We start from the raw sequence: 25,616 nt of genomic DNA, 5'->3' as shown, positions 1-25,616 counted from the left end.
AATTTGGAAATACAGATGAGAACCAGGATCGTGCCCCGTTCACTATGCATTTGTTTACATATATCAAGCTAAAATAAGTTTAAACTATATTAAAATTGTATTTGCTCACTGAAACATATAACACAATAATTGCAAGCAATTTTCTTCTTCACTTCTGTATTATTGATTTGCATTGTACATTACAACGTATGATTGTGTTGGTGGAAATTGCTCACACAGAAGGCAACAACAGTATAGCATGCATTTACAAGACTTCATGCAACACATCATACACAAACGGATAAAACAATAGATGAATGGTACTGCACTCGATATGAATATACATACATACACTGGGATTCTGCCAGTGGTTTAATGGCGAGCACACCCGGAGATTAACCGGGTCGAACTCCGCGCACGGAAGTTGGAACAATGAGCAAGTTCCTTCAGTACCCCCAACTCTGTCCACACAGCAATATGTGCATGGGTAAGCCACAATCGATCGGCAAATTGTGCCCTACGGTGTGACAAAGTAAGGGGCCGTCCATAAATGACGTCACGCACCTGGGGGGGGGGTCAGACATTTGTGACGATATGTGACGAGAGGGGGGAGGGGTTTGAGAAATGTGACGTCACATCAAAATGCGCAACTTTTAATAAATATAGATAGCACGTTCTACTTAATTAAATAGACTTTTTAATACACGTTTTCTACTACAACATCAGAGTGCAGCGCCACATCAAATACGCACTACAATGACAATAGTTTAAAGCGATTTGAAGCATGTTTTTTTTTTTGGGGGGGGGGGCAGAGCTTTGTGACGTTATATTTGGGGGGGGGGGGTCTCACTTTTTGTGACGCCGTGTGACGATGGGGGGGGGTCAAAAATCGTCCAAAATCGCGTGACGTCATTTATGGACGGCCCCTAACCACATTTTCGAAGACTTCTGACCAGCGTGATGGAGTCGACCAAAATTCTCTCTAGACGGGTACTCAAGACCGACCTCTAGTGGAAGCTCTTTCACCAGCCGTGAGAAATTCGTTGCAGGGGCTTGCACGTTGGCCTCCTGGCGAACGGGCACATGTGGGACACTCATTCCACTGGAAAGTTATGGATGTACAGTAACTCACAATATACAGGAAGGTAAGGAAACATCTGCTGGCAGTGCTTTACAGAAAATACGTGGCAATGGTGTACAGTATTGTATGTTTTTACCAAACCAAATTACATCATTGGCCTCCCATTCCACCCTTGCACACGTATGCACACTGTAAAAGAGTTAAAATCATCCAAACGTGTATAAACGTTAACAATAGATTCATGTTATTTAACTAAACGTTTACAACAGTACATTTCCTTTGAAACAAGAAACAAGAGTGATGACATGAGCCGCAATTACATTTCACTATCGGCGTTTGCAAAGCTGCTGCATTCTTTTTTTTGCGGGGGGGGGGGTGGAATAGGCAAATGCCACTTAAAATCTGAGACAAGTCGTTGTATCGTAGCGAACACAATTTGGTTCAAAGTAACAGCCTCCGCGGGCTGACGAGCGAAACGCATTAATGTGGCCGCTATTCTTGGTAGCGACGCGTATAGCTCTGCTCTCATTATAATCTTCGCAGGGGGCTCGCTTGCTTAATTACAGAGATCACGGCGATGCCTTTCCAAACAGTTATCCGTATCCGTGTTGCCAAACTTGTGCTCTGGTTGTAAAAACATTGGTCACGCTAGCATGCGGGAGATTGCTAATTTTTGCAAGGGTGGCACAGTCGGGTTTTTTACAATCGGGTTTAATTGTCTTTTTATATTAAACCCGATCATCTGAGATTGGGAGAAATCCGGTTTAATTGGTTCTAATTGCAGAACCGCACTTCGCCAACTTCTCAACGATGGGCTTAATCCACTCCAAGCTAAGGAACTGGCGCCCACGATTGTGGAGAAGCTCGTGTTCATTAAGACCAACCTGCCCTCATTCTACGACTACCCCGTGCCCGACGGCCCCGAGTACGATAGCAGCACCGACGAGGAAGCAGCCTAATCCTATCAGTTTCGTATTCATTAAACCAGGTTTTAATTCCCCGAAATCGGGTTTAATTGTATTAAAGAAAAAACCCGATGCCTGCCGCTGGAAAAATCGGGTTTTTTTCACCAATTAATTTTTGCCGTTATGCTTCGTCCGTGGGTAAAAAAAATTGTCTCCCAAAGATCACGTTTGCCAATCGCAGTTTTCGCCACTCTTGGCGAAGAGCTGGTTTCCCACGTAGGTGTGTGTACGTCAACTCAAGCAATGTCTACGTGTGCATTTCCATGCCCGTGGCCTTTATCAAAGTAGTGCCACATGGAAGCATGGTGAAGTAATGTTTTCCATGGCATCAACCGCTTATTGTAAGAATTAAAAAAAAGTTTTACACATTGCTCGCATACATTCAAAAACAGTGCCATGGATACCCACATGCACAATTAAATGGACTTTAGAAGGTAAGCAATGTTTCCAAGCATGGGAAGCGGTGGATATAATTTAAGTCGGTTGAATGAACGTTTCTTCTACATCTTGAAATAAAGTACAGTACTAATTTTTTTCACCTTTTTCAATTATCATCGGCCATAATTAACCTACTCGTCTCCACAAGCCACCTCCGTCTTTCGGTGCTGTGAGATAACGAGCACCAGCACACGAGCCACTCTCTTTGCTCCATCTCCGCATTGTACATCCTCTCAGGCACGTCCCCTACCTCCCTCTTGAACATACCTCTATTATTTAATCCACGTGTTCCCCTGTCTCTCAAATGTATTGCAAACTTGCATCTGGCCATGCTTATTTGTGCACTTACCAACGTTTCGTTCCATTTTGTTTGTCCAAGTTTGGCATCAATGCCATAGTCGGAAATATTGCTTAATTACTTTATATTTACCACATTAACTACAAGAGGTGGAATAATGCATCGATTCAGGAATCGATATTCTTAAGCTCACAATTAAATTATTGAATTGTGTAAGAATGGCCTTTTTATTTAATATTTATATTTCCGTCGCCTGCAATGGGTTCACTTGAACCCTGCATTTACCAGCGGACATTAGGTTCATGACAATATATAAACAATTATTGAATCAAGTCACAGCACTGAATTCTATCAATGAATTTCATCTCTGATGGGAGGTAAATTGTTATACCCCTACTGAGTACAACATGTTTAAGATACAATTAATGAGGAGTATGGATTAAGATGTTTAAAAAAAAACAATGACATGTATTGAAATTACATGTGGTTCACAGCCTATTATTATCTACACGTTCTATTTCATATAGTACGTGTAAATAGAACACTGACAATTAGTGCATTACTGAATCTTAACTCAAACATATCACACTCTATTCACATGAGTGCAGTCTTTTAAAATCGTACAGATAGAGCAAAAGCTTAGGCAATTTGCGACACTCTCGGGATATGCTCAATAGAAACAGATTACAACTGCAATCCAACATACAAGGGGGCGAGCGACACTTCAAGTGGTTTGTTAGGCTAAAATATAGAGCTTGCACCTGTACCGAAGTTTATCTGGTACCTCTTGCTCTCATATTATATTCGCACTGTTTGTTGATTCTCGTGTTTTGTTTACTACCGTTAAATAACTCGTTTGTTCGTGGTGCAATGATCCTTAAAGGCACCTATACTAATTATCTACAATATTGATATTTTGTTGTTGTTGTTGCTGTATTCACGCATCACGGAACTCTCGTGTAAAATAGCCGGACAACTGGCTAGACGGGATCATCCGTGTAACAAAGCAAAATCAACTGAACGAAAATAATTGGCAAGTAATATCTGAATGCATTACATGGAACGCATGCGAATAGAAAAACGTGGATTCTTACACACGCTGTTCCATGTGTAACGACTCCGACGACAAAGTAATGAGAAGAGCCACTTTTATTGAAATATTTCCACAATTAGGAACACTACTAACGACTTCCACAATGAGGGACACTGGGCTTCCTTCTTGTCTTCCTGCTTGTATCTTCCTCCGAGTGTCCCGACTCCTCGTGCTCTCCCCTTTATATATCGCTCAGCCCCCTTTCTCGAACATTCTTGGTCCTTGATTTTACCTTTAGCCAACCCCTGCCCGTTCCCTTGAACGGATCTTCTCTGTTTTCCCGTTCAACCCTTATTTTCCAATCTCTTTAAAGGTCTGCCTCCTGACCAATCACCGTGGAGGCCTCGCTCTTCCAATCGTAGACCTTTGTTTATTTCTAAATAGCCGTCAGGCTGCATATAGCTTTGGTCATTTTTCGGTCATTACACTTGTATATATTATGAGTGTAATCATTAACATTTGATTTTTCGATTTGAAGCTTTCGTGACTGCAGAGATTCATCTTCTTGGTACTTTCGGTAAAGTCACGTAGAAGGGAAATAATAAAATATTTTATTTTGTTATGTTTTATTTTTATTATTTTATTATTTCCCTTCTACGTGACTTTACCGAAAGAACCAAGAACATTAACATTTGATTAATCGCTCGATCGTTCCACCCCTGAAGTCAACCTCCCTCCTACCCCTTCTCCCCGTGTCTGCGCAATGGAGTTAGGTATCGCTCTCCCAACTTGTCAAACGGCGGCACTGCCCATGACTGTTCAAGATCAATCAAGATCAAGATGTCATCATGGCCAAAGTCGTTAATGCCACTGCCCTCTGCCAAACCCCGCAGCTGCCTGCACAGTAAAAACGCAACCGACATCATTTGCCCTTACGGTAATCCCCACTAGCCTTGGGCAGTGGTCTTGGTCGCTGGACTCGTGGAAACCACTCCCAATGCCTATTCTTGGTTCTTTCGGTAAAGTCACGTAAATAGAAGACAAAACATCTATTTTTTTATATAAAATAAAAATAATAACATACATTTTTACATTTAAATAATAAATTGAAAATAATACGTTTGAAATAATAAAATAAATAAAAAAACACAATAAAAATAGTAAAATCAAATAAAAACTTAGAAATTAAAATAAATTGAAAATAATAAAAGCAAAAACCCACGACGGTTTGATGGCAACACAAGCGTTCTTCGTCATGCAGAGAGAATTTGTAATATATTTGATTTGTATTTTTTTTTCAAAATTGATTGTTTTCTATTTACGTGACTTTACCGAAAAAAACAAGAATATGAATTCCCGCAGTCACGAAAGTTTTAAGTCAAAACTCCCAATGCCCGTCGCGGTAACCAGCCCTCCTCCATCCTGAGAAACATCCCGTCCAGTGGAGTCTGCCACGCCAAATCATAAACACGCCACTTACCTGCCACGTTCCCTTCCGGATGTCCACATTGCTTAGCTTGCCTTGCCAGGCATTTCCCATCATCCGTCTCTGACACCTGTGCTTACATTCCAACAGCCGATTTCCATTGTTCTTCGAGCCCAGCTCTCTGGTCCATACATTCAAGCAGCAGTCCTACCTTAATTCCCTCTTATTTAACCTGCTCTATGTCTATGCGATAAGGCAGTGTTGGTGGGGGGCACTCGACAAAACAGGGGGCAGTTGACTCAATGAGGGGGCAATCGACCAGCTTTATACGTAACTTTAAAAAATTACCATTTTGGATGTGTCCCACATACCATTCGAGCATACACCTCCACCCCGGAATGACCCAAATTGATGGGAGTGGATCTCTGTTCAGAGGCAGTTATTGTGTTGCACGTAATAAAGAATACATCACAAACTGACTGTAGCCGGATGTCTACACTGTACAGTGTCATCTTTGCCATGCAAGGGAATGTGCAGTACATCACAGCATGGATGACATGACATCTTGCGCTATCTTTGTATCGCGATAATGAGCATCGGGACAACAATACGTTGTATGAATGCGCGACGTTTACATGATGGTGCTAGTCCAATCGATGTATGGCTGCCACACATACATAAACGCGAAATAATAATTACCGAAAGACCCAAGAATATAATAATAATAATTACATAGACACACAGATTGAAAGATGCCGTGAATTAATCAATTGGCAAATGTACCGCAACAAGAATATAACGACTGATTTAATTCACATAAAACTTAGAATTAATCTTTGGTTCTTTCGGTAAAGTCACGTATAAAGAAAAATTCAAAATTAAATATTTATTTTCTCTTTATACGTGACTTTACCGAAAGAAGCAAAGAGCAATTCCTGCAGTCACGTAAGCTCCACAATTAAGTTTGAACTTAGCATTAGTTTTTATGAAGACTGGCATTCACTAAAGTGTTTTGCCGTGCTTGATAAATCCTTGGTGACCATAACATTAATTAAATTGCATCATTGTCAGTGTTGGAAATAATTACAGGAACTCCCAAGTCATCCGAGATGTGCCCAAGATTTCATATCTGGAAGCGAAGCAGGATTGGACCCGAATTAGTCTTGGATGGGAGATTGCCTGGAAACACGAGGTGTTTGGAAACACGAGGTGTTGTAGGTTTGGGCTGCTAAGTGGCCAAGCTCTTACCGGCAGTGAATTGTTGAATCTATCACCGAGCAATCCATTAAATTAATCAATTTGTAATTCGAATGAAGACTTCAGCCAACTACCAATTCTTAATACTATAAATGATTGAAATATGATTGATTTACACATTGGTTCACACGTCGATGATGATTGGGTCACATTAATATTGATTTACCGAAGTGATACATTTTTTGCTGCAAAAATTGGTGTGATTCGACTCCGAACCAAGCTGAAGGGACACACCTAGAATGCAGCCTGGAATCACATCTTCGTGCCCTCCTTTCATACTATATTAGCATAACTACAGTGCGTTTAATTTCGAGTAGAATACAATATGCAGCTTTGTTTTATCGGCGGCAGCAGTCAAAAATACATTCACATGGTATTTGATCTGTTAAGAGTGTAAAATACATTTACAATACTTTATTCTCAAACTTAAATGTTAACATTATTCGACGTTATTTTCCCTATAATACGTGTATATATATCTATAAGTTCTATGTAGCATGTTTTTTTGTTCTACTAGATAATAGTAAGAGAATGTCAGAGCGTTTGTAGAGTGGTTGTGACAATATATGGCAACTCCTGTGTGATGCCACAGCCGCACATAGGAGTCTGGGTAATTCTAAGAATACAGAACCCAGATTGTCGTGCTGTGCATGGCCATTGCTGAATAAAGCTTCTGGCAAAGGAAAATATTGCATCTGGCTGCATGGTGCAGTGATTAGGGTGTGCAGCTCACAATGATACGTTTGTGTGTTCAACTCCTGGCCTTTGAGGAAAGTAAAATGCATAGACTCACCCCTGCCACCAGAATGTGGAATTACACCACTTGCTGAGGTCTGTAAACAAGATGTGATGTATAGCCCTGTGTTTGTTTGCATGGGGAGGATCTTGACATCTTAGTTTGTAATTTAGTATTCTAAGGAGCTGTCTAAACATGCCATTATTGTGATTGGGCTTGCAACTCTGTACCTTTCTTCACTTAGTGCACACACACGTTCTGCAGTCCATCACTCTGGCTGTCTCAAGCTCACGGTTTTTCAGATTTGTGTACATCGTTATTTCCCTATTTACAGGAGTATTAACGGGCAGAATACAAATGGTCAGATTACGTACTTCATGGTTGGACAAAATGCCAATATTTATTTTGCACCCGTGCCTCAAGTTCGTGTTGAAGTCATATCCCATGTCAAATTTCAAATGATGTAACAGGTGACATTATAGCAACTACTTCACTATGCGCATGGAATTAACATTTTCAATATCTCAAAGCAGTCTTTTCAAATGCAGGGCTATTCCTAGTCAGTATTACAGCCCACAGAACTACGCCAAAAATAACAACTACGTACTGTACTGGAGCATTCTGGGTAATTAAATAATTAAATATACTACTATTTTGTATGTACACATCAAATATTTTATAGTATATACATCTCTTGGCCTTACCGCACTCGTTAAGCAAACTTTGGACCGGTTTCCACATTTTTGGTCTCACCAGGAGTATGGGGGTGTATGTGAAATTACACTTTGTATTTGAATTTATATAGAAGCTAAATGTGACCGCATCTCACGATTCTGAAGAGAAACGGTGGGTATATATTTACACTGTAGTGTAAACCATTTGCTTTAGATGTTAACATTCTCACACCATGCAATGCAATGTCATGTTTAACCATCCCCTTATTTTATTGGGAACTTGTCACAATTACATCGTCTGTTGCTTTCAATCGAGTTGATTCTGCACAAACCACTGTGTTACTTATCCTGCTCCCAGAACTGTCAACCACTGAACAAAAACCAATGAAATGAACTCAACACCTTGAATTAAGTAATCAAGACAAACTGAGCCCACAAGCTAGGGAACATTATCGTAGACTTGCAATCTTTCTATGCAAGAACTTGCATTTGCATCGATGCCCGAATCTTAAGTTATGGCAGAAATTAACTTCCCTTCTGCGATGCACATCCAAACATTAAAATATATATCTTGTACTGCTATGTCGTAAAATAGATAAAACATCCTTACTGGTTGTGTGTTATGGGTGATTATTCAGACATTGTTAGCTTTTGTAAAACAAAATAAACTGTGTGGAATACATATACCGTATATTGCTCCATGTACACAGCATTTAATACAAGTGTCTTAATCACAACACGAAACAGACCAATGCACCTTCTTGGTTCTTTCGGTAAAGTCACATAGAATGGAAATAACAAAATAATAAAAATAAAACATAATAAAATAATTCTCACGACGTTTCGGCCACAACGCAAGCAGCCGTCATCAGGTGAAGAACAGGTCTGTCGAGAAGACAGAGTCTATTTTTATTATTTTATTATTTCCATTCTACGTGACTTTACCGAAAGAACCAAGAAGATGAATCCCTGCAGTCACGAAAGCTTTAAATCGAAATTAGACCAATGCACGTTCGTAATGTTACAAAGTCATTGTTGTATAAAGATGTACAGTGTAACTTCACGCATCTGACCGTAACATTATCCGCTCTGCCCAATTAAATGGCCGCGCCCAGTGCAGTATTTGTGCGTGGTGTTCACATATCTGACCGTTTCAAATATCCGCCCGCATCTCAGTGCCCAGCGAGTCACGTACGTGACGTTGCACCGTAAATGCATACACACACATGGCGTGTGTACACACGCACATAATTGCACACACACAAACACACAGGGGCGCACACATGAAACCGAAGCTACCAACGAATGTAACTCACGTGTCGGTGGACCAGTCATTTCTGTCCAGCACAGTGCTTGATCCAATGCATTTCCGATTAATTGCAATCAGACTAAGCATCCCACAAGGTGGAAACGTCCCATCCCCTATACGATCCAGGCAACGCTACTTTTATCCGTATGTTGCTGTACTTTGTAAGAAACATGTCACTTTTTGTCCCCATTAATTTTGTAAAAAGTAGACAATTTTGTAACCATAATTATCATTCATTGGATATTCATATTCCTTTTTTTAATCCACACACAGCAGATATAAAACATTTCTTAAGTACATTTGCAGCGGTGCAGCAATGACATTCAATGCACGTATACATAATGGAATGAAAAGTTATCACATCGATCTTAATTTGTTGTTGTCATCCTTTACCTTTGTCAACTGCGGGTAATTATCAAATATCTCCATAATTTACACTCGAGCACACTGGCACTCACGACTGGTAACATGGCAAACAAAGGTAATTCTGTTGGAATCGCGTCTAAATGATGGTGCAAATTAACTCTTCCCAACCGACCAAGCTGTGTCAACATGCATTCGAGTGTGAACTTGCGTCTGCGAAGGCAAGCAACGTCTCAATATGTAAATACAGTTGTGTCCAGCAAAAACAATGACATACACGATGTAAATAAATAATTATTACTACACATTCTCTCGGGTTTCTTGGACAAATATGACATCCACACGAACATATACAATGTTACAATATCACCTCTTTGCGAGAAAATGCAATCCAAAATGTAATAATGTGCCGCAACTGTGAAAATACCGGAGATAGTCAAAGTACATCGATATGGGGTGATTGTGAAGATTGTGCCAAACAAGCAAACATCACTCACCCCGTGACTTAATTTGTCTTTCTGACTTTGATGGCAGGTCATTTTATGCATTTCATGTTTGCATATTAAGCATGGATTTCCTAACCCATTAGCTTCCTAGTTTTATTTTTACACAATGACACTGGTTATTTGTGTCTACACACCAGAATAGCAGAGTCCAAAATGCCAAATAAATTGGTCACATCTTCTTGGTTCTTTCAGTAAAGTCACGTAGAATGGAAATAATAAAATAATGAAAATAAAACATAATAAAATAATTATCACAACGTTTCGGCCACAATGCAAGCAGCCGTCCTCAGGTGAAGAACAGGTCTGTCGAGAAGACAGAGTCTGAATGACACACCCCAGGCTTGGAGCATCTATTTAAGCTGGGAGGGAGGAGGAAGAGCGCCTTGACAAAATAATTTGCATATCAAGAGAAATTTTAGCATATTTATGGGAAATGCAGATATGCGATTAGTACTACTTGTGAAATGCGTAGGAGGTTTGGCGAGGGGTTTAAAGTCATGTCAAGAGGGATTTTAGCATATTTATGGGAAATACAGATATGCGATTAGTACTACTTGTGAAATGCGTAGGAGGTTTGGTGAGGGGTTTAACATGACTTTAACATGACTTTAAACCCCTCGCCAAACCTCCTACGCATTTCACAAGTAGTACTAATCGCATATCTGCATTTCCCATAAATATGCTAAAAAACCTCTTGATATGCAAATTATTTTGTCAAGGCGCTCTTCCTCCTCCCTCCCAGCTTAAATAGACGCTCCAAGCCTGGGGTGTGTCATTCAGACTCTGTCTCCTCGACAGACCTGTTCTTCACCTGAGGACGGCTGCTTGCGTTGTGGCCGAAACGTCGTGAGAATTATTTTATTATTTTTTATTTTTTTTATTTTATTATTTCCATTCTACGTGACTTTACCGAAAGAACCAAGAAGATGAATCCCTGCAGTCACGAAAGCTTTAAATCGAAATTTAAATTGGTCTCAGCGTGGGACTGATTTGGTATAACAGGTTTTCCCCCTTTTTTCTGGCAGACGCTAAAACACCAAACTGAAACCTTTTACAAGGAATCATGTCTGCATTAACCACAATACTTGTGGTCAAAATTCAAACAAAAACATGGTGTTTGAGCGTCTTTTGTTTTGTTGCCAGAAAAAAATGGGAAAAACGTTATCATATTTGTACTGGCAAAGGAGGTCCCATGATACTGATGTGGTAATTAATGTCATTATTGTCTTTTTCCACAAATCTATTACAAATGTGCTTTTTCATGAGATTAATAACCCATTCCGAAATCTCGAAGAGCATTGCATCCTCTTATGTTCGAGAATGGTCCGTAGAAGGAGATGTTGCAGAACTGACCTATTTTCTACAGTATAGGGGCAGCACTTTCCCACCTGCCCAGCTACAGAGATAAATGTGCATCCCATGCTGTTCAAACCAATATCCTTGATTCTTAGAGCAGCAATTTAGCCAAATTAAATGCAAAACGTGGTCAGTTGTACCTGCGGTGAGACTGTCAGCCAACTGCACTTGAAAACCACATTCTTTCACGGCAAGCTTTGCTTAGATTCAAACCTACAAAGTGGTGGCAGATAAGAGGTTGGAGTGCTGAGCCATCTGGCCACCATGGGACCCATGTAGCTTAATGATAATATAACAAATTAATGTCTTAGTTATAATGGAAGTCAGGTTTTCAGTGTCAAACAACATGTAGTTTTCACTAATTTACTCGAGTATTGAATTGTTGATTCTATGTTTGGTATAAATCTAAAAACTCACAATTTTGTGATTTTCATTAGATATATTTAAATATTTTTTTTGACATATGCACGTTTTCACACGTAAGAAACCTTGATTTCAACCTCTCATTCATAAACCGCTTACAGGTAAACACTACGCATCATAGCAGATGGTAGATGTGAATTAAATATCCACATGGATCCCTTCAGCTCATTTCAAAGCAGAATATATGTGTTCACTGCCAGGGTGGGTCCTATGTACAATCTCACATGGCTAATCAAGGTTAACCAGGTCCAAAGTTATAGTGCTGAAGCCAGGAAATAAATTCAGGCTTCCAAAAAGTGCTACTTTGGCCCATACTTCTATCGGGCTGGCGTGTAAAAGCCAAACCTAGATGGAGATTATTTGGCTGTGATCTTATATCATGGTGGGTCAGATCTCAGCCCATAAAATGGTAATCAATGAGGACGGTGTCCAGCCATATGGCCATAGGTCCTTAGAGAAGAGTGTCTTTTTCCACTGTGTGAATTATGGTAATGTCCAACCATGGCTGCGGTCATCTCCAACAACTTCAGACATTACCAAACGGGTGGCAGGCATTCTGCAGCAGCAGCAGCGGCAGTGGCTGCCACTCTGCTCTAGGTTGGCACGCCAAGGATGTGCTCCTCCACGAGGCTGACGTTCATGTTGGCGAGATCCAGGGCGCTCGTGGCCAGGCGGTAGCCAAACATTCTCAACGTCGGGGCGCACACCTCCTGCACGGCCTGCACGAATGCAAACGGGATGGAGAGGCGCCAGCGCTCCGCCTGCTTCGCCGAGTTGCGCGCGGTCGAGAAGACGTCACCGATGTCCAGCACCCTCTTCACGGCCACCATGGGCTCGGTGGCGCGCGTGTTCCTCTCGATCCAGCGCACCACGGAGGCATCCATGTCGACGCCGGCGAAGCGGTACATCTCCTGCGCCTTGGCGAGCGGCTCCCGCGACACGTCCTCATAGCGCGCGAGCATGTAGCGCCCGCGCAGCCACTGACCGCCGCTCCACCCCATCTGGCGGCGAGATCACAGGGTCGGCGCGAGGTTGTCGGCATGCGACCGCGTTGAGACACGCTGCTGCTGACGGAAGGCGTTCGCTCTCAAGAGAATGTGAATGAGTGCGGGCATCTCCCCGTGCCAGCAGTATAAATGGGGTACGTCGAAGTCGATTGGAAGGACGTGTGTGGTGGGGTAAAGTGTGGGTGCTCTTACTATCAAACGACTGGCCGGCATAGAAGATTAGACCAAATACCATCGACAAGCGCTGTCTAGTGGAGGAATCTTTATATGCCAGCAGTGGCATGAGCGAGTAATTGCAGGGCTGTTTTAACTCTTCACCATCTATTTCTCTGCGCTACGGGTGGAGAGAGGGCATGTAGCGATGTTATCCCTCCCCCAACAGTGTTAGTGTTTGGAGTCGTTCAATTAATTTCGTCTCATTTGTAGTGTTTAGCATTTGTCTCATCGTAGTTTCATAGTTACATATTGTCGATAAAATAATGTGGCATAAAATAAATATTTTTAACGTTGAGAATACAGTACTGAATATGTATTTATTACTGTGAATATACGTATTAAAGAAGCAGTATCCAACGAGAACATTTGGTTTCAGTTGAATGCGGCAGTGTCCAGATAATGTTCAGCTCAGAGGATGGGTGAAATGAATCTTCCTTTATATCTTCGGGCAAATAAGCTCACAGCTTGATTCTGTATCATCTGACGTGTCGAGAACACATGTCGTGCAAATATAACGTGGGCTCAGAAAGGAAGACAACACGAAATTATCTGTGCATGCTGTACAGGAATGGGGACAACAATAGCCAGCAGTAGTGAAGGGGGCGGTCAAAGAGGCATTTTCGCGTAATGTTAAGAAGAGACTCGGGCGATAATTACATTGCAGAATTGTGGGAGAAGGTGATGGCTTGGTGAGGCCTTCATCCAGCAGTGGTCTGAACATGGTTGATGTGGATGATGGTAATGTAAGAGGCTTCCAATGAAGTAATAGAGATTAATCACACACCGCAATGTTTGCAGGAATATTACTCGTGAAAATTGCCATCATTCAGTAAGGTAAACGGCCAGGGAGAGAGTGTTCTAGTTTTTGGGAGCAGCAAAGGAAGAAGTGATCTCCCCACTTGAATGATCCAGGAGAGAAGAGGTGAGGCCAGCCAACCTCTGCTGTGATCTTCATGTTGTCGCAGGTGTTCTTGATGCGGCTGATGTCCAGGTCGTCTGGCTTGGCCCCGGTCAGCTTCCACTTCTCCCAGGCCTCATACTGCCCTGGCATGGCCACCATGCGAGAGGCCAGCACGGCCCGTGGATCTCTCACCAGCTGGATTATCTGAGAAATTCATGACAAAGTGCATCTCCACGTCAGTGTCTTATAGTCGAGTAGCAAACAGCATGACATTGTGAACGTGTAGAATTATAGAGAGTGGGGAAAATTAAGTGTTTATTTAGCGAGAGCCGGTTTGTCCACAGGACAATTGTGAATTTGCCACAAAGTGCTTCTCATTTTATTGATCCCAAAGTGGGCTCCCCGCCTCCACTCCCAAGCCAGGTTTAAAGCGACAAAGTTAATAGTCTAAAATCCACAGGATCTCATAACACAGATTTGCATTCGTGGGGTGGTTAAATGCCTTGGCAGTGTGGCACAGCGCCGGCCTTCCAATGGGCATGAGTCTGCCAGTAGGGGGACGGGGGGGGACGATGTGCTGCATTTGCCTTGACGTCAAGCCGCGGGTCGTCGACGACTGCCCTCAGCGTGGGCAGGTTGCGGATGCGCACCGTCTTGATGGCCACGTGCTCCCTGAGCAGGCAGGCTTGCGCCGCCAGCGTCAGGTTGAGAGCCTCGCAGCGGCGCATGCGGCACGGGAAGCGTTCGCGCGTACTCCCCGTGCTGCTGCTGCTGGCCCTGCTACCGACTCCGCCGCCGCACGCCGGCTCCTCGCACAGCGCCTGGCTGGAGCCGCGGCGGAAGAGCGCGCCCGTCACGTGCTCCTGGGGCGTGGGCTCCAGGAAGCCCTCGAGCGACGGGACGTCGCACAGCAGCAGCTGCCGCAGGACGTCGCGGTACACGATGGACAGGGCGGTGGCGCTGGCCGTGTAGGGCCCCGCCAGCTTGACGGTGCGCTCCACGTGCCAGAACGGCTCGAAGAGGTAGAACATCCCCTTGTGTTGGTTGAAGAACTCGCCAATGAAGGAGGAGCCCGTCCTCGTGGTGGTGAGCAGCACGATGTGCTTCCTGCTGGGCTTCGGTGGAACGGACGACACGTTGGTCTGATGCGGCGCGAGGCGGCTTGCCGTCCTGGCCGTGCCGTTTCTGTCGGCTCGAGGTCTCGGTGAGCTTGCGTCTTTGGTCATCGATTCAGCAGCGGTGGACGAAGATGAGTTTTGAGACGCCATACTCCTGGAATTCGGCTCATTGTATGAAAACACTTTACCACTGATGGAATTCTCAGATAACTTTTCCGTGACCCTGCACCAAAACAGAAATGGTAAAGCGGTGTTATTTGAAAATGTTACTAAGAGAATTATGAGCATGATGTTAAAGTTTTGATGTTCCCTTCAGTATAATGCTTCATGAAGTATGAATGGTGCAATTTGGACGGAAATTGCTCAAAAAAGGAAAATCCAGTTGAAACTGTCAAGCTGAATTGTTAAAAATGTCACGCAGACTTTGATAAGTATAGGTCAGCAATGTTTCATACATTACATATCACAATAAAAATCACAAGGTAAGACATGCACAGTATAAAAGGCATCCGTACGTCAATGATGAAAATAGTTTATTTTATGACCTATACATTCAATAGAGGATTTAGCAAAAGCAGAATGGTAAAAAAATAATTAGTATTTTTAAAAAATGTAAGCAATTAAAATGTGTATAATGGCCATTTTCATTTCATTTTTTTAAAAATGCAATGAATGGCAGTGTGCTATAATCAAAATTTAACCATCTGTCAGCAACATGGACTTTTAGATTACTCTATTCTTGTTTACAAGGTAATTAAGTACAATTGAAGTCATGGGGCTCAAACGTTTCACAATAAAATACAATACAATTTAGATTTGCCTCACGTAGAAATTCAAAACTGAATCTCAAGATGCTGTACAAAACAGTGGGATGTGGGAATTCTGGAAAATTAGACATCGTTTCTTTTATGAATAGAAAGACATTGGGAGATAGAGGAGAAGTGACTGATTCTGAGCTCGGATTTGAATAGGGGCAAGGAAGCCGGTAACATCGATGGCTGGGGAAAGTGATTTCTGGACGGTGGTGGGAGCATTGGAGAAGAAGTGAGAAAGAGATCCTCAAGAATATTTAATTGAATCAGATTGAGCCTGAATATTTACAATGGAGGTTTTTATGGGATTGTTTAAATAGATTGCATTTTGAGAATTATAATCAGCATGGACTGTGCATGCAATCAGGCAAATGATGCTTGCTCTGCTGTGAAGTGTTCACTCGAGGAAGATTTCTCCCAATTTGAAGAGAGAAATGCTCTGACCTGGTCATTACATTCCTGTATATAATGCTTCTCATTTGGATGTAGAGCTCATCGTAGATCGAGTGTAACTAACATCTTCCACTAGGTATAGCTGTTTTAATTTTGCCTGCCTTGCCCCTCCATGACCTTGTTATTTTGTTGAGCAAACTTGTTGTAAAATACTTTTGTTTTGCTCTTGCTTAAATCTTGAATGCACCCTTCAGGCTTCTTTGTTTCTTGATAGAGTCACGTATCCAGCACGTGGAATTTAAGTGCCAAAAATCCTCACTGGTACATATGGCATTATTATATTTAAATCAAAGTTAAAACGTACAATGACGAATTGTGTTGATGCAGTAATTTTAGCTGTGACGGTCCCACCTGATGACGGAGACTTGTGTTGCCTCCGAAACGTTGTGATTTATTATTTTATTTTATTTCCATTATTACTTTTATTAACTTTTAATTTTATTTTTTTTACCTACGTGACTTTACCGAAAAAACCTAACAGTATATTTGTGTTATAACGTTCACGCAAGGGGTCTAATGTCTGTATCGGGCTCCTGAGCCAGCATAAAAAAAAAACATTTCAAATATTGAGGTGTGCATTCGATTCAGTTGTAGCGACCTCTGAGGGTATGACAAATGGATTGAGCTAAAAGGAGCATGTTCTACAACGTAGATCACGTAATTTAATTTATTGAGTTGTTTTAAGAAAACGTTATGAAATGAGAGTGTTGTTGTTGTTGTTGTTTTGGACGACATGCTATTTTTGGACTTTGGGGATTATAGTAACACCACAAGAGTCGGACACTTTGTGGCAATATTCTTATAAAATTACGTTTGAAAATATGCATGTGATTACCAATCTAATCCACCATAGAGGCCACGTGCTTTCCTCGCAAATTATCATCATGTGGCTCAGTTGGACTAATCTGCTAAAAGCAAAAAATGTTAAAATGAATAAAAATGCGTGTAATTAATTCGAATTGAGAGTTTGCCGTAATTGGATATAATGTACTGTAGTTTTACGGCATTAAAGATAAAAAAAATGTCCCATTTACGATGTTCTGAGGTAAAGGACAACACGGACATTACCGCATTCACTGGATTATAAGACACTCGGGAAAGTAAGGCACACCCCGAACTGGTGCCTGATGTTAAAACAATTATACAAGTCTGGTCACACGCACACACCTACCACATTATAAGATGCCCCCCCCCAAAATGTTACATACAATACCGCATAGGGAAATATGTGCAGAACATGGTAATTGGCCTTTATTGCAAGAGCACCATTGGTTCTTTGACAACTGCATGCACACAGAGAAACTAGCTTTAGCATTCCTTCTGAGCGATGGCTTGCTCGAAAACGGCATGGTGATCTGTTGGTTCGAGCTCAAGCCTTGAAGTCAAGATTGCTTTTCCAAACTGGTGGTCCTTGCACTCAAAGACAACGGCAAGTGTGTTAGCTCCCAGCTGACATGGCCTTCAGCCAAAAAACAAAGCAAACACCTAAAATATATATCTATTGTTGTGTTTGGGGTGCTTGGTAGAGCCATCAATCTTCCCAAAGTGAGAAGTGCAATTCACCCCTGCAGCATTGTGAGAAGAGGCATTCTGATGCAGCACACATTCACTCACCTTGAAATGACATGGTTTTCCTTTTCTATGATGACCAGGACGGCAATGAGCAGAAGAACGACGAAGTGCTTAATTCTGGTTCTCATTCTTCGTCTTGTTTGTCATTCACCAAGCCATCAGACATGTGCCCAAGGAGCTATGCTCTTGAAGGCATTTCGATTCAATGATGTAGATCCCAGCAAAATAATGTTAACAGCAGCTACGGGAAAATGTGCTTCAAGACCAAGAGATGATATGGGCTGGGGAGAGTGATATATAGAGACCAGAAAAAAACACTCTTAAAATTAAACATTAAGTTGACATTACATTCAAAACTTGCATATGGCATTTTCTATGCAGTGGCTATCAGGAGAGCGGGTATGTTATGATATAATTAGTGCGGAACTCAAGAGCTTTATCAATTTATATTATGAAAAGCAGCACAAAAAAAATACTTAAATTTTATGTATGAAAATTATTTGATTGTGTTGGTGTGTACTACAGTGCATATTACAAATAACACTGCATCTCATTGGTGTGTACTACAGTGCATTTGGCAGTTCACTTCACACACACTTTACTTGGCCTTACTCGTGCAATATAGCTGAAACACATTCAACTGTAATCTGGTCATGATAAATACGTGAATGTTAACATTGAGCCAGAAATGAAAAGCACCAGTTTGTATAACAACACTATCTTAGCCAAGTGTACCATTCCAAGCACAGATATCCAATTATTACACAGAGAAAAAAAAATGTATGTATTAAAATCAATGTTGGAACCTGCAAATGTCGCTTAAGGCCCTTACATGGAATAGATCAAATAAATAACTGAATTTGTACAAAGAATGCGGTATTTCACACATCTATTGCTTAAATACAGGGAGTTGACTTACTTGTGAGCCCTGCTTGTGTCACTGTCGCAACACAATGATTAGGTTGCACTTTGTGTCCTGTATAAGGTAGCCCACCCAATGGAACCATCCGTCAGCTTATGATCTGATTAAAAGAGGAAAATAAAAAAAACACACAAGCTGAGCTTGGACTAAACGACTGGGATTTGCGTACACAAACTCACACACAATCATACCCCAATAACGGGAACAATTACGGTACAGTTCTGGATGTGGGGTGGCAACAACCCTAATTCGGCCAGCTGGACTTTGTATGATTTCTGAGAAAGGCTAGCTTGCATGGTCCCAATGTCCACCCACAATGTTTTGTAACGGAATGTTTAAACTATTCAAGGAAACACACTTGTTTCATTTTTCAACGAAGAAATCCGTGACAATGTCAAAGCTTTCTAACATTGCATTTAAAGTCTCCAAATCCACTCACTGCCCATCATATATACTACTGCAGATGTGGACACATTTTTTTTTATAATTATAAGGCAAAATACGAACAAATTATGGGACTGTTCTTGGTATGCATCATGTCATAGAGCTAACCCAAATCTTCATACACACTTTAACACATGTCAGTTTCACTTCAACATTAGGTAATCATGCAGAGATCTACATTTTAAAACAATGCACACACGTCTCCTTGGAACTTTTGCGGTTGGAGATCTGCTCAAAGTCACGGCCAAATATAGAGAGACCTATGCTCGACAACCACGAAGCAATAATGCTGCCCTTGCTGACCCTCCCACGTTCAGCGCTTTGCCCCTTATATCAGTGCGATCTGAACAGTGTTGCACATTGGAATACAAACAGCAATGCAAATATAGTAATAACTTGCTACTGCACCTTGATTTTAGTGTGGTCATCTCCCGTGGTCAAATTCCATCCACTGCCAAGATATCGTATGCCACAAGCTGAGTGTGTGTGTGCCCCATTGTCACACACTAGAGTATCTGTAACTCGCCCATTAAGTTTGATGCAAGCATTTAAAGGCATGCGGTTTTATGTATCTGGAAAGATAAGTGAACATGTACTCCCGTGAAGTGTGGTTCTTTAATTAATATTGAGAGTGTGGTAGCATTACAGCCAATATATAATTCTAGACGCAATACCACACCGCCATAACTAAATGTACTGTTAAATGTCATTGCGTAGCACATAATTTGGCCTATTACTCAGAACAAAATTATTTGATTGCTTTTAAATGGATTTTTTTTTCAAATCTAACTGTGCGTGAAGCTTTGAATAACTGAATGTGCGATATTCTTTGGGTTTTTTGGTAAAGTCACGTAGATAGGTTCAAAGAAAATAACAAACAAAAATGTCTTTGAACCTATCTATGTGACTTTACCGAAAGACCCAAATAATATGAATTCATGCAGTCACGAAAGCTTTAAGTCATGAATGTGCAATGTTCAATGATTCAGAAATGTAATGTTAATAATCAAATATACATGTTGTAAGTTCGCATTTGGTTAATTACTAATTTAATCGTTTTATTGCACGCTGCAACACTCCCATATTTGGACTGGCCCTGGACCGCCCCTTCACCCACCCATACTCGCCATAACGGTGAAATATGGTGAAACAGCCACCATCCAGTTCTTAATCCAGCAGTGGGTTCTCAAAGCACAATAAACCGTACTTTACAATAGCTGCTTAGTTACATTTTCTTTCACTATACTATATATGGGAAACACTTTTGTAGTTTAGTAGTAGGGTTTTACCCTTCAAACTGGTACAAAACTGACACCTTTATACAAGGCATCATGTTTGGACAGTGCATATCGTTATCATTATCAGAGTTGCTTCTTTTTGTTTGCATTTTGACTGCTTGTGTTGTGGTTATTGCAAACATGATGCCTTGTATAAAGGTGTCAGTTTTGTACCAGTTTAAAGGGTAAAAACCTACTACTATATTTAGCCACTGGTAAAGGAGGTCTGAAAGTGTACACTTTTGTAGTTTATTTGAAAAGCCTGCTCTACCATTGTAGATAAAGTGCCAAACACACTCGGGAAAAGCTTCGTATGTGCAGCCCTTTTGTTAATCTAGTGCTGGACGAGGACCTTCCCGTGGTGTGTGGGTTGTAGGGGCTGCTTCAGCACATACTTCACCACACAGACCAGTGGGAGTTTAGTTAAGACGGGGAGCCATGCGTGTGGAAGCATGGCAGTACAGAACAATACAGTGAATTATGTTTCTGCACTCCCCTCTTCCGCACCCCACGTCGACCCATGGCCTCTTTTGCTTGTGGAGATCTGACTAGATCAGGTCTATTCTGGCCGATGTGGTCACGGGCAGACATATGTAAGACAATACAGCATACACCGTAGTAAAGTAACTTTTTGACTCACAATGTTGGAATGCGGAAACAGTTTTACATGCAACTTATACAAGATGTCTCGTACAGGCCGTCTGACTCTGACAAGTAATCAACAAGGGACAATGTAACAATTTATTGTAATTCTTCAATTCCTACTGGGAATACCGCAACACATTGCTATCTTGAAACACCAGTTCTGCCCTAGCAGTCACAATGAATACACAGCAGCTAGTGTAAAAAAATAAAATGACCTTTTTCCGAAACTGTATTGGCAGTGATGCACAACCACGAATGCCAATAACTCAACGCATTCATCGATAACGCTGCCCTAAAGGGGGACATGTATGCTGTTTTACGTGACGGTTGGGGCAATGCCCCTTCTACAAGGCAAATTGATGCAATGGAAAGGGATAATTGCCCCGAATGTCGGGCCACTATATATGTTTTGGTGCCAGAAAAGATGTGCACTACTTGAGAATATTGGCACAAGCCAGAGGAAATTTAAACAAACGACAAAATGTGCAGTGTACACCTCTGGGCTATCTGCCCATGTATCGTGATGATGATGATGTATGTTTCCTTCTTTTACGGCAGCGTCATTAACGAATGTGTTGACTCACAGAGCAGGCTTGGAGAATCCCACCAAATATTGAGCGTTCTACCACTTGCTGTGGACTGCGAGTGTTGTATTCCAGACTGCCCTTTCCTTGAACACACAATTACCGTTGGTACTCTAGCAGTGTTGTGAGGCTCATCGTTTGAGTATCCTCCCTTGGAAGAAGGAGTTCGTGACTTGGAATCCCGCGACATATGCACTAGCAGGTGGTGTGCTCTGATTGTGTCTGTGCCGAGCTGCCAAGCACACGTGGATGTAAGACCGTCAGAAGGCCACATTTGACATGTGGTTGTTATAACGCAAAAAGTGGTGGTACTGGCCGATTGGGAGCCCTAAGAAAAACAGATTTTGGGCTCTTTCCCTCTTTCAATACATCGCCAGATGAAAGAGAAATGTCTGGAAATGGGAGGTGTGTAGCCAAGAGACAGAGATGAGAGAAGACAGCTTCAGATAAAGCAGAGATGAGAGAGATATTTATGTTAATGCACTTCTAATGTTTGTTATATCTGAATTCCGAGTTAATAGTTGGTGCATCTCTATTAATTCATGAATCCGATGCCCCTTGAGCTACTTGGAGCTGTAAACTTTTGCTTTGTTCCGCTTATAGTCGCAACCCTGAACGCAAAGTAGCTAACTTACACGTATTTCGATCGTGCTCAAAAACGCATTTGCTGTGTAAAATGTGCACACAGCCAGTATGCACATTTTTTCTGGACAGTTTAACAATACAACAACCGTACAAGACTGCAGTTACACACGTACTACATCAGTTGCTTGTATACACGAAGGTATATATGACAAGTGTAAGCTTGATTGTGTGTCTAATTTAAGCAGTTGGGCGTCATTTGTGTGTTATTAATTTGTAATGCACAACCAAGTCGATTGTCAAATCATTCTTTTAATCGGGTGAGGACTATTTTCTCGTTATTTACGAGGAAAAACTGAGGTGAGATGCAACGTGTGAAGAGAGATGAACTGTGTATCGTATATATTTATCAGTGTGAGTTCAATTGGACGTCTCTAAATGTATAGTTGGGGACCCATTATTTTGAAATACAGGGTATTCAATGTTTCCTTTGTGTCAGAGATTATTGAGAACACCTTCTATGAGGGGACAACTTGGATAAAATGCTAAGGTGTGAGCAAAACGAGAGAAAAAAAAAACGATGAGTGCAAATCTTCGTGTCCAAATATGTAAAAAGGTAAACGGTGAAGGTGCAGCTCTGCAATTGCTCGCCCATGCCACTGCTGGCAGAAGAGCCTTCTGATAGGAGGCAGCTCTGGAGAGTCCTTAAACAGTGCAAGAAAACCCACGCTGAATATGACCGAAACGTCTGCGAAACGAATGTACATCTCGATTTAAAGCTTTCGTGACTGCAGGGATTCATCTTCTTGGTTCTTTCGGTAAAGTCACGTAGAAGGGAAGTAATAAAATAATAAAAATAAAACATAATAAAATAATTCTCACGACGTTTCGGCCACAACGCAGGCAGCCGTCCTCAGGTGAAGACCAGACGCTGTCTCCCCGACAGACCTGGTCTTCACCTGAGGACGGCTGCTTGCGTTGTGACCGAAACGTCGTGCGAATTATTTTATTATGTTTTATTTTTATTATTTTATTACTTACCTTCTACGTGACTTTACCGAAAGAACCAAGAAAACTGTACATCTGTGAAACGACTGGACAGCTGTGAAAAAAGAGCTTCATAGCTCATCGGATTTCTCCAGTGTAAATAAATTCAGATTATGAGACGTACTGTGTTGAAATTAAATACGAAAAAGAACCACGTACAATAATATATCCTAACATGGTATAAATCGATAACTTTTGTTTACAACGAACAGTTTAATAAATACTTTTGGAAACAAACTGAACGTTTAATTTGAAACGATGCATTACTTTCTTTATCGCGTTCACTTTGGTCAAATGCAGAAATAAGGGCAATGACGTTTGACCAAAGAGTACAGTACAGTCCTAAACATCCCTAGAAGGACTTTAACCGTGAATGAGTAATTTAGATTGCCAGGCAAGTAAACATTTACTAGCAGCAACTAAACAGCGTGATACAGAGTGTACTCCATATACGCCGACAGACGTGCACATGATGCTCAGAATAAACACATGCAGCATATTAGGTTTAGCGCAGGAATGAATTAACCCATCACCGACAGACTTGAGTTCGGCTGGATGTGCAATGCCGGACACACGAATCCTGGCCACGGCTGAAATTAATCCACCGTGAGATAGGATCGCAAGAGCGAACGCAAACACACACACACGTGCGTTGAACTTCTTCTTCTTGGTTCTTTCGGTAAAGTCACGTAGAAGGGAAATAAAAAAAATAAAAATAAAACATAATGTAGCTGTCTCCCCGACAGACCTGGTCTTCACCTGAGGACGGCTGCTTGCGTTGTGGCCGAAACGTCGTGAGAATTATTTTATTATTATAATAATTATTATTTTATTATTTCCCTTCTACGTGACTTTACCGAAAGAACCGAGAAGATGAATCCCTGCAGTCACGAAATGCGTTGAACTTCTTTCACGCCGTACGTAGCGCACCGTGCCGTTTGGAGGTTCGTGCGAGCGAAGGAACAAACAGCGCCTAAAAAAGTGTGTGTGGGGGGGGGGAGGGTGGCAACAAGTAACTTAACCTTACGGAACAAAGGCCGGTTGAAGCAATGCAATAGAAACGTCTTACCGGCCGCGCTCTTGCTTGGTGGTTGGGATGATGCAGACAAGTTACGGCGTTCGTAAAAGTATCGGCTGGGTTGGGGGCGACACGACAAGCAGCAGCGGCGTCGTGCACGGATTGTGGCTCGGGCGCGTTCTTTGCCCTTCGTTCACATCGCTGCCGCCGCTGCCGCTGCTGCTACTACTCACTCAGCAGCACAAGAGGGAGATCCGCAGGGTTGGTGGTGGTGGTGGTGATGATGGGGGTGGGTGGGTGGGTGGATGTTTGCGCCCTGACGCTCTCCCATTGTCGTTGTCACGCAACTGCTACCGCCACCGCCGCCGCTGTCATTGTCTCGAGACACGCGCGTCGCTCTCCAATGCGGCCCTTGCTGACCCGTCAGCCGCCACGCAGCTCGAGACGCGCGTCTCGTTGAATCGTCCAACACCGCAGCAGCAGTATGAGCAGCAGCAGCAGCGCCTACTTCTTTGTGCACTCAGTGCAGCCGCCTACACTGCTCCTCCTCCTCCTCCGTTCCTTCTCCTTCCTTTCCTCTTGGCTTGTTCTTCGCGCTAGAGCGTGCGCTGCCCAAGCCCACGGCCCGTACGGCTGCTGAAGGATTCTCTCGCGAAGCACGAGGGCGCGTATATATACTGTAGGTTTTTTTTTTTGAAATTCCAACCGTAACTTCAGCTGAAAAAATTCACGCACGGTCCACTCCTTACACCACTGCGACTAACTCCACCAACACCCCCCCCCACGCCACCCCCCACAACAATCAGCTGTCTACCACTGCCTTACCTCTCCCTTGCTCAACACGGCCGTGTGTGTAACATACACACACGCATACACCAGAGCCCTCCCCACACAGCCATACATCCTCCCCCCTCCACCTCCTGGCTACATTTTCCCTTTTTTTTGCCTTCCTCCACACCCCGAAGGGTGTTTTTTTTCTCTCTCTCTCATTTCTTTCGCAATTGCCGGCTGCTGCAGGCAGGAGCGGCCACGCATGACCCCTGCTGCTCAGGAGTTTGGCTGCTGCTGCTGCTGTTCCAGTTGCAGGGGACATGCAACTTCTTGGGAAACATAATTTACACCCTCACCACGCTACTCGCACACTCACCACGCCACTCAATCACCACGCCACTCA

At 42.3% G+C, this 25,616-nt stretch overlaps 1 protein-coding gene across 1 annotated transcript; it reads right to left on the bottom strand.

Annotated features, from left to right (window-relative positions):
• Positions 1-12,033: 12,033 nt before the first annotated feature.
• Positions 12,034-25,217, bottom strand: CHST3 (carbohydrate sulfotransferase 3). Its single transcript, XM_078597572.1, has 6 exons — positions 24,494-25,217; positions 18,843-18,945; positions 17,966-18,204; positions 14,556-15,309; positions 14,005-14,172; positions 12,034-12,845 (listed from the first exon to the last, which is right to left on the bottom strand). The coding sequence occupies exons 3-6, from the start codon at positions 18,049-18,051 to the stop codon at positions 12,438-12,440; spliced, it is 1,416 nt and encodes a 471-aa protein (XP_078453698.1). The 5' UTR covers positions 18,052-18,204; positions 18,843-18,945; positions 24,494-25,217; the 3' UTR covers positions 12,034-12,437.
• Positions 25,218-25,616: the final 399 nt, after the last annotated feature.

This window comes from Lampetra planeri, chromosome 9, assembly GCF_965212315.1.
Source record: "Lampetra planeri chromosome 9, kcLamPlan1.2.h2, whole genome shotgun sequence".
NCBI lineage: Eukaryota > Metazoa > Chordata > Hyperoartia > Petromyzontiformes > Petromyzontidae > Lampetra > Lampetra planeri.
Note: the sequence above shows the minus strand (reverse complement) of the source record. Positions and strands in the feature narration are given on the sequence as shown.

Excerpts from the sequence above, each read along its gene's own strand:
- CHST3 (XM_078597572.1), bottom strand. The coding sequence starts at position 18,051 with ATGAGAACCAGAATTAAGCACTTCGTCGTTCTTCTGCTCATTGCCGTC. Across the intron at positions 15,310-17,965 it reads GAAAACCATGTCATTTCAAG|GGTCACGGAAAAGTTATCTG; the intron begins GTGAGTGAATGT and ends GTTTTGGTGCAG. Across the intron at positions 12,846-14,004 it reads ACATGAAGATCACAGCAGAG|ATGGGGTGGAGCGGCGGTCA; the intron begins GTTGGCTGGCCT and ends TCTCGCCGCCAG.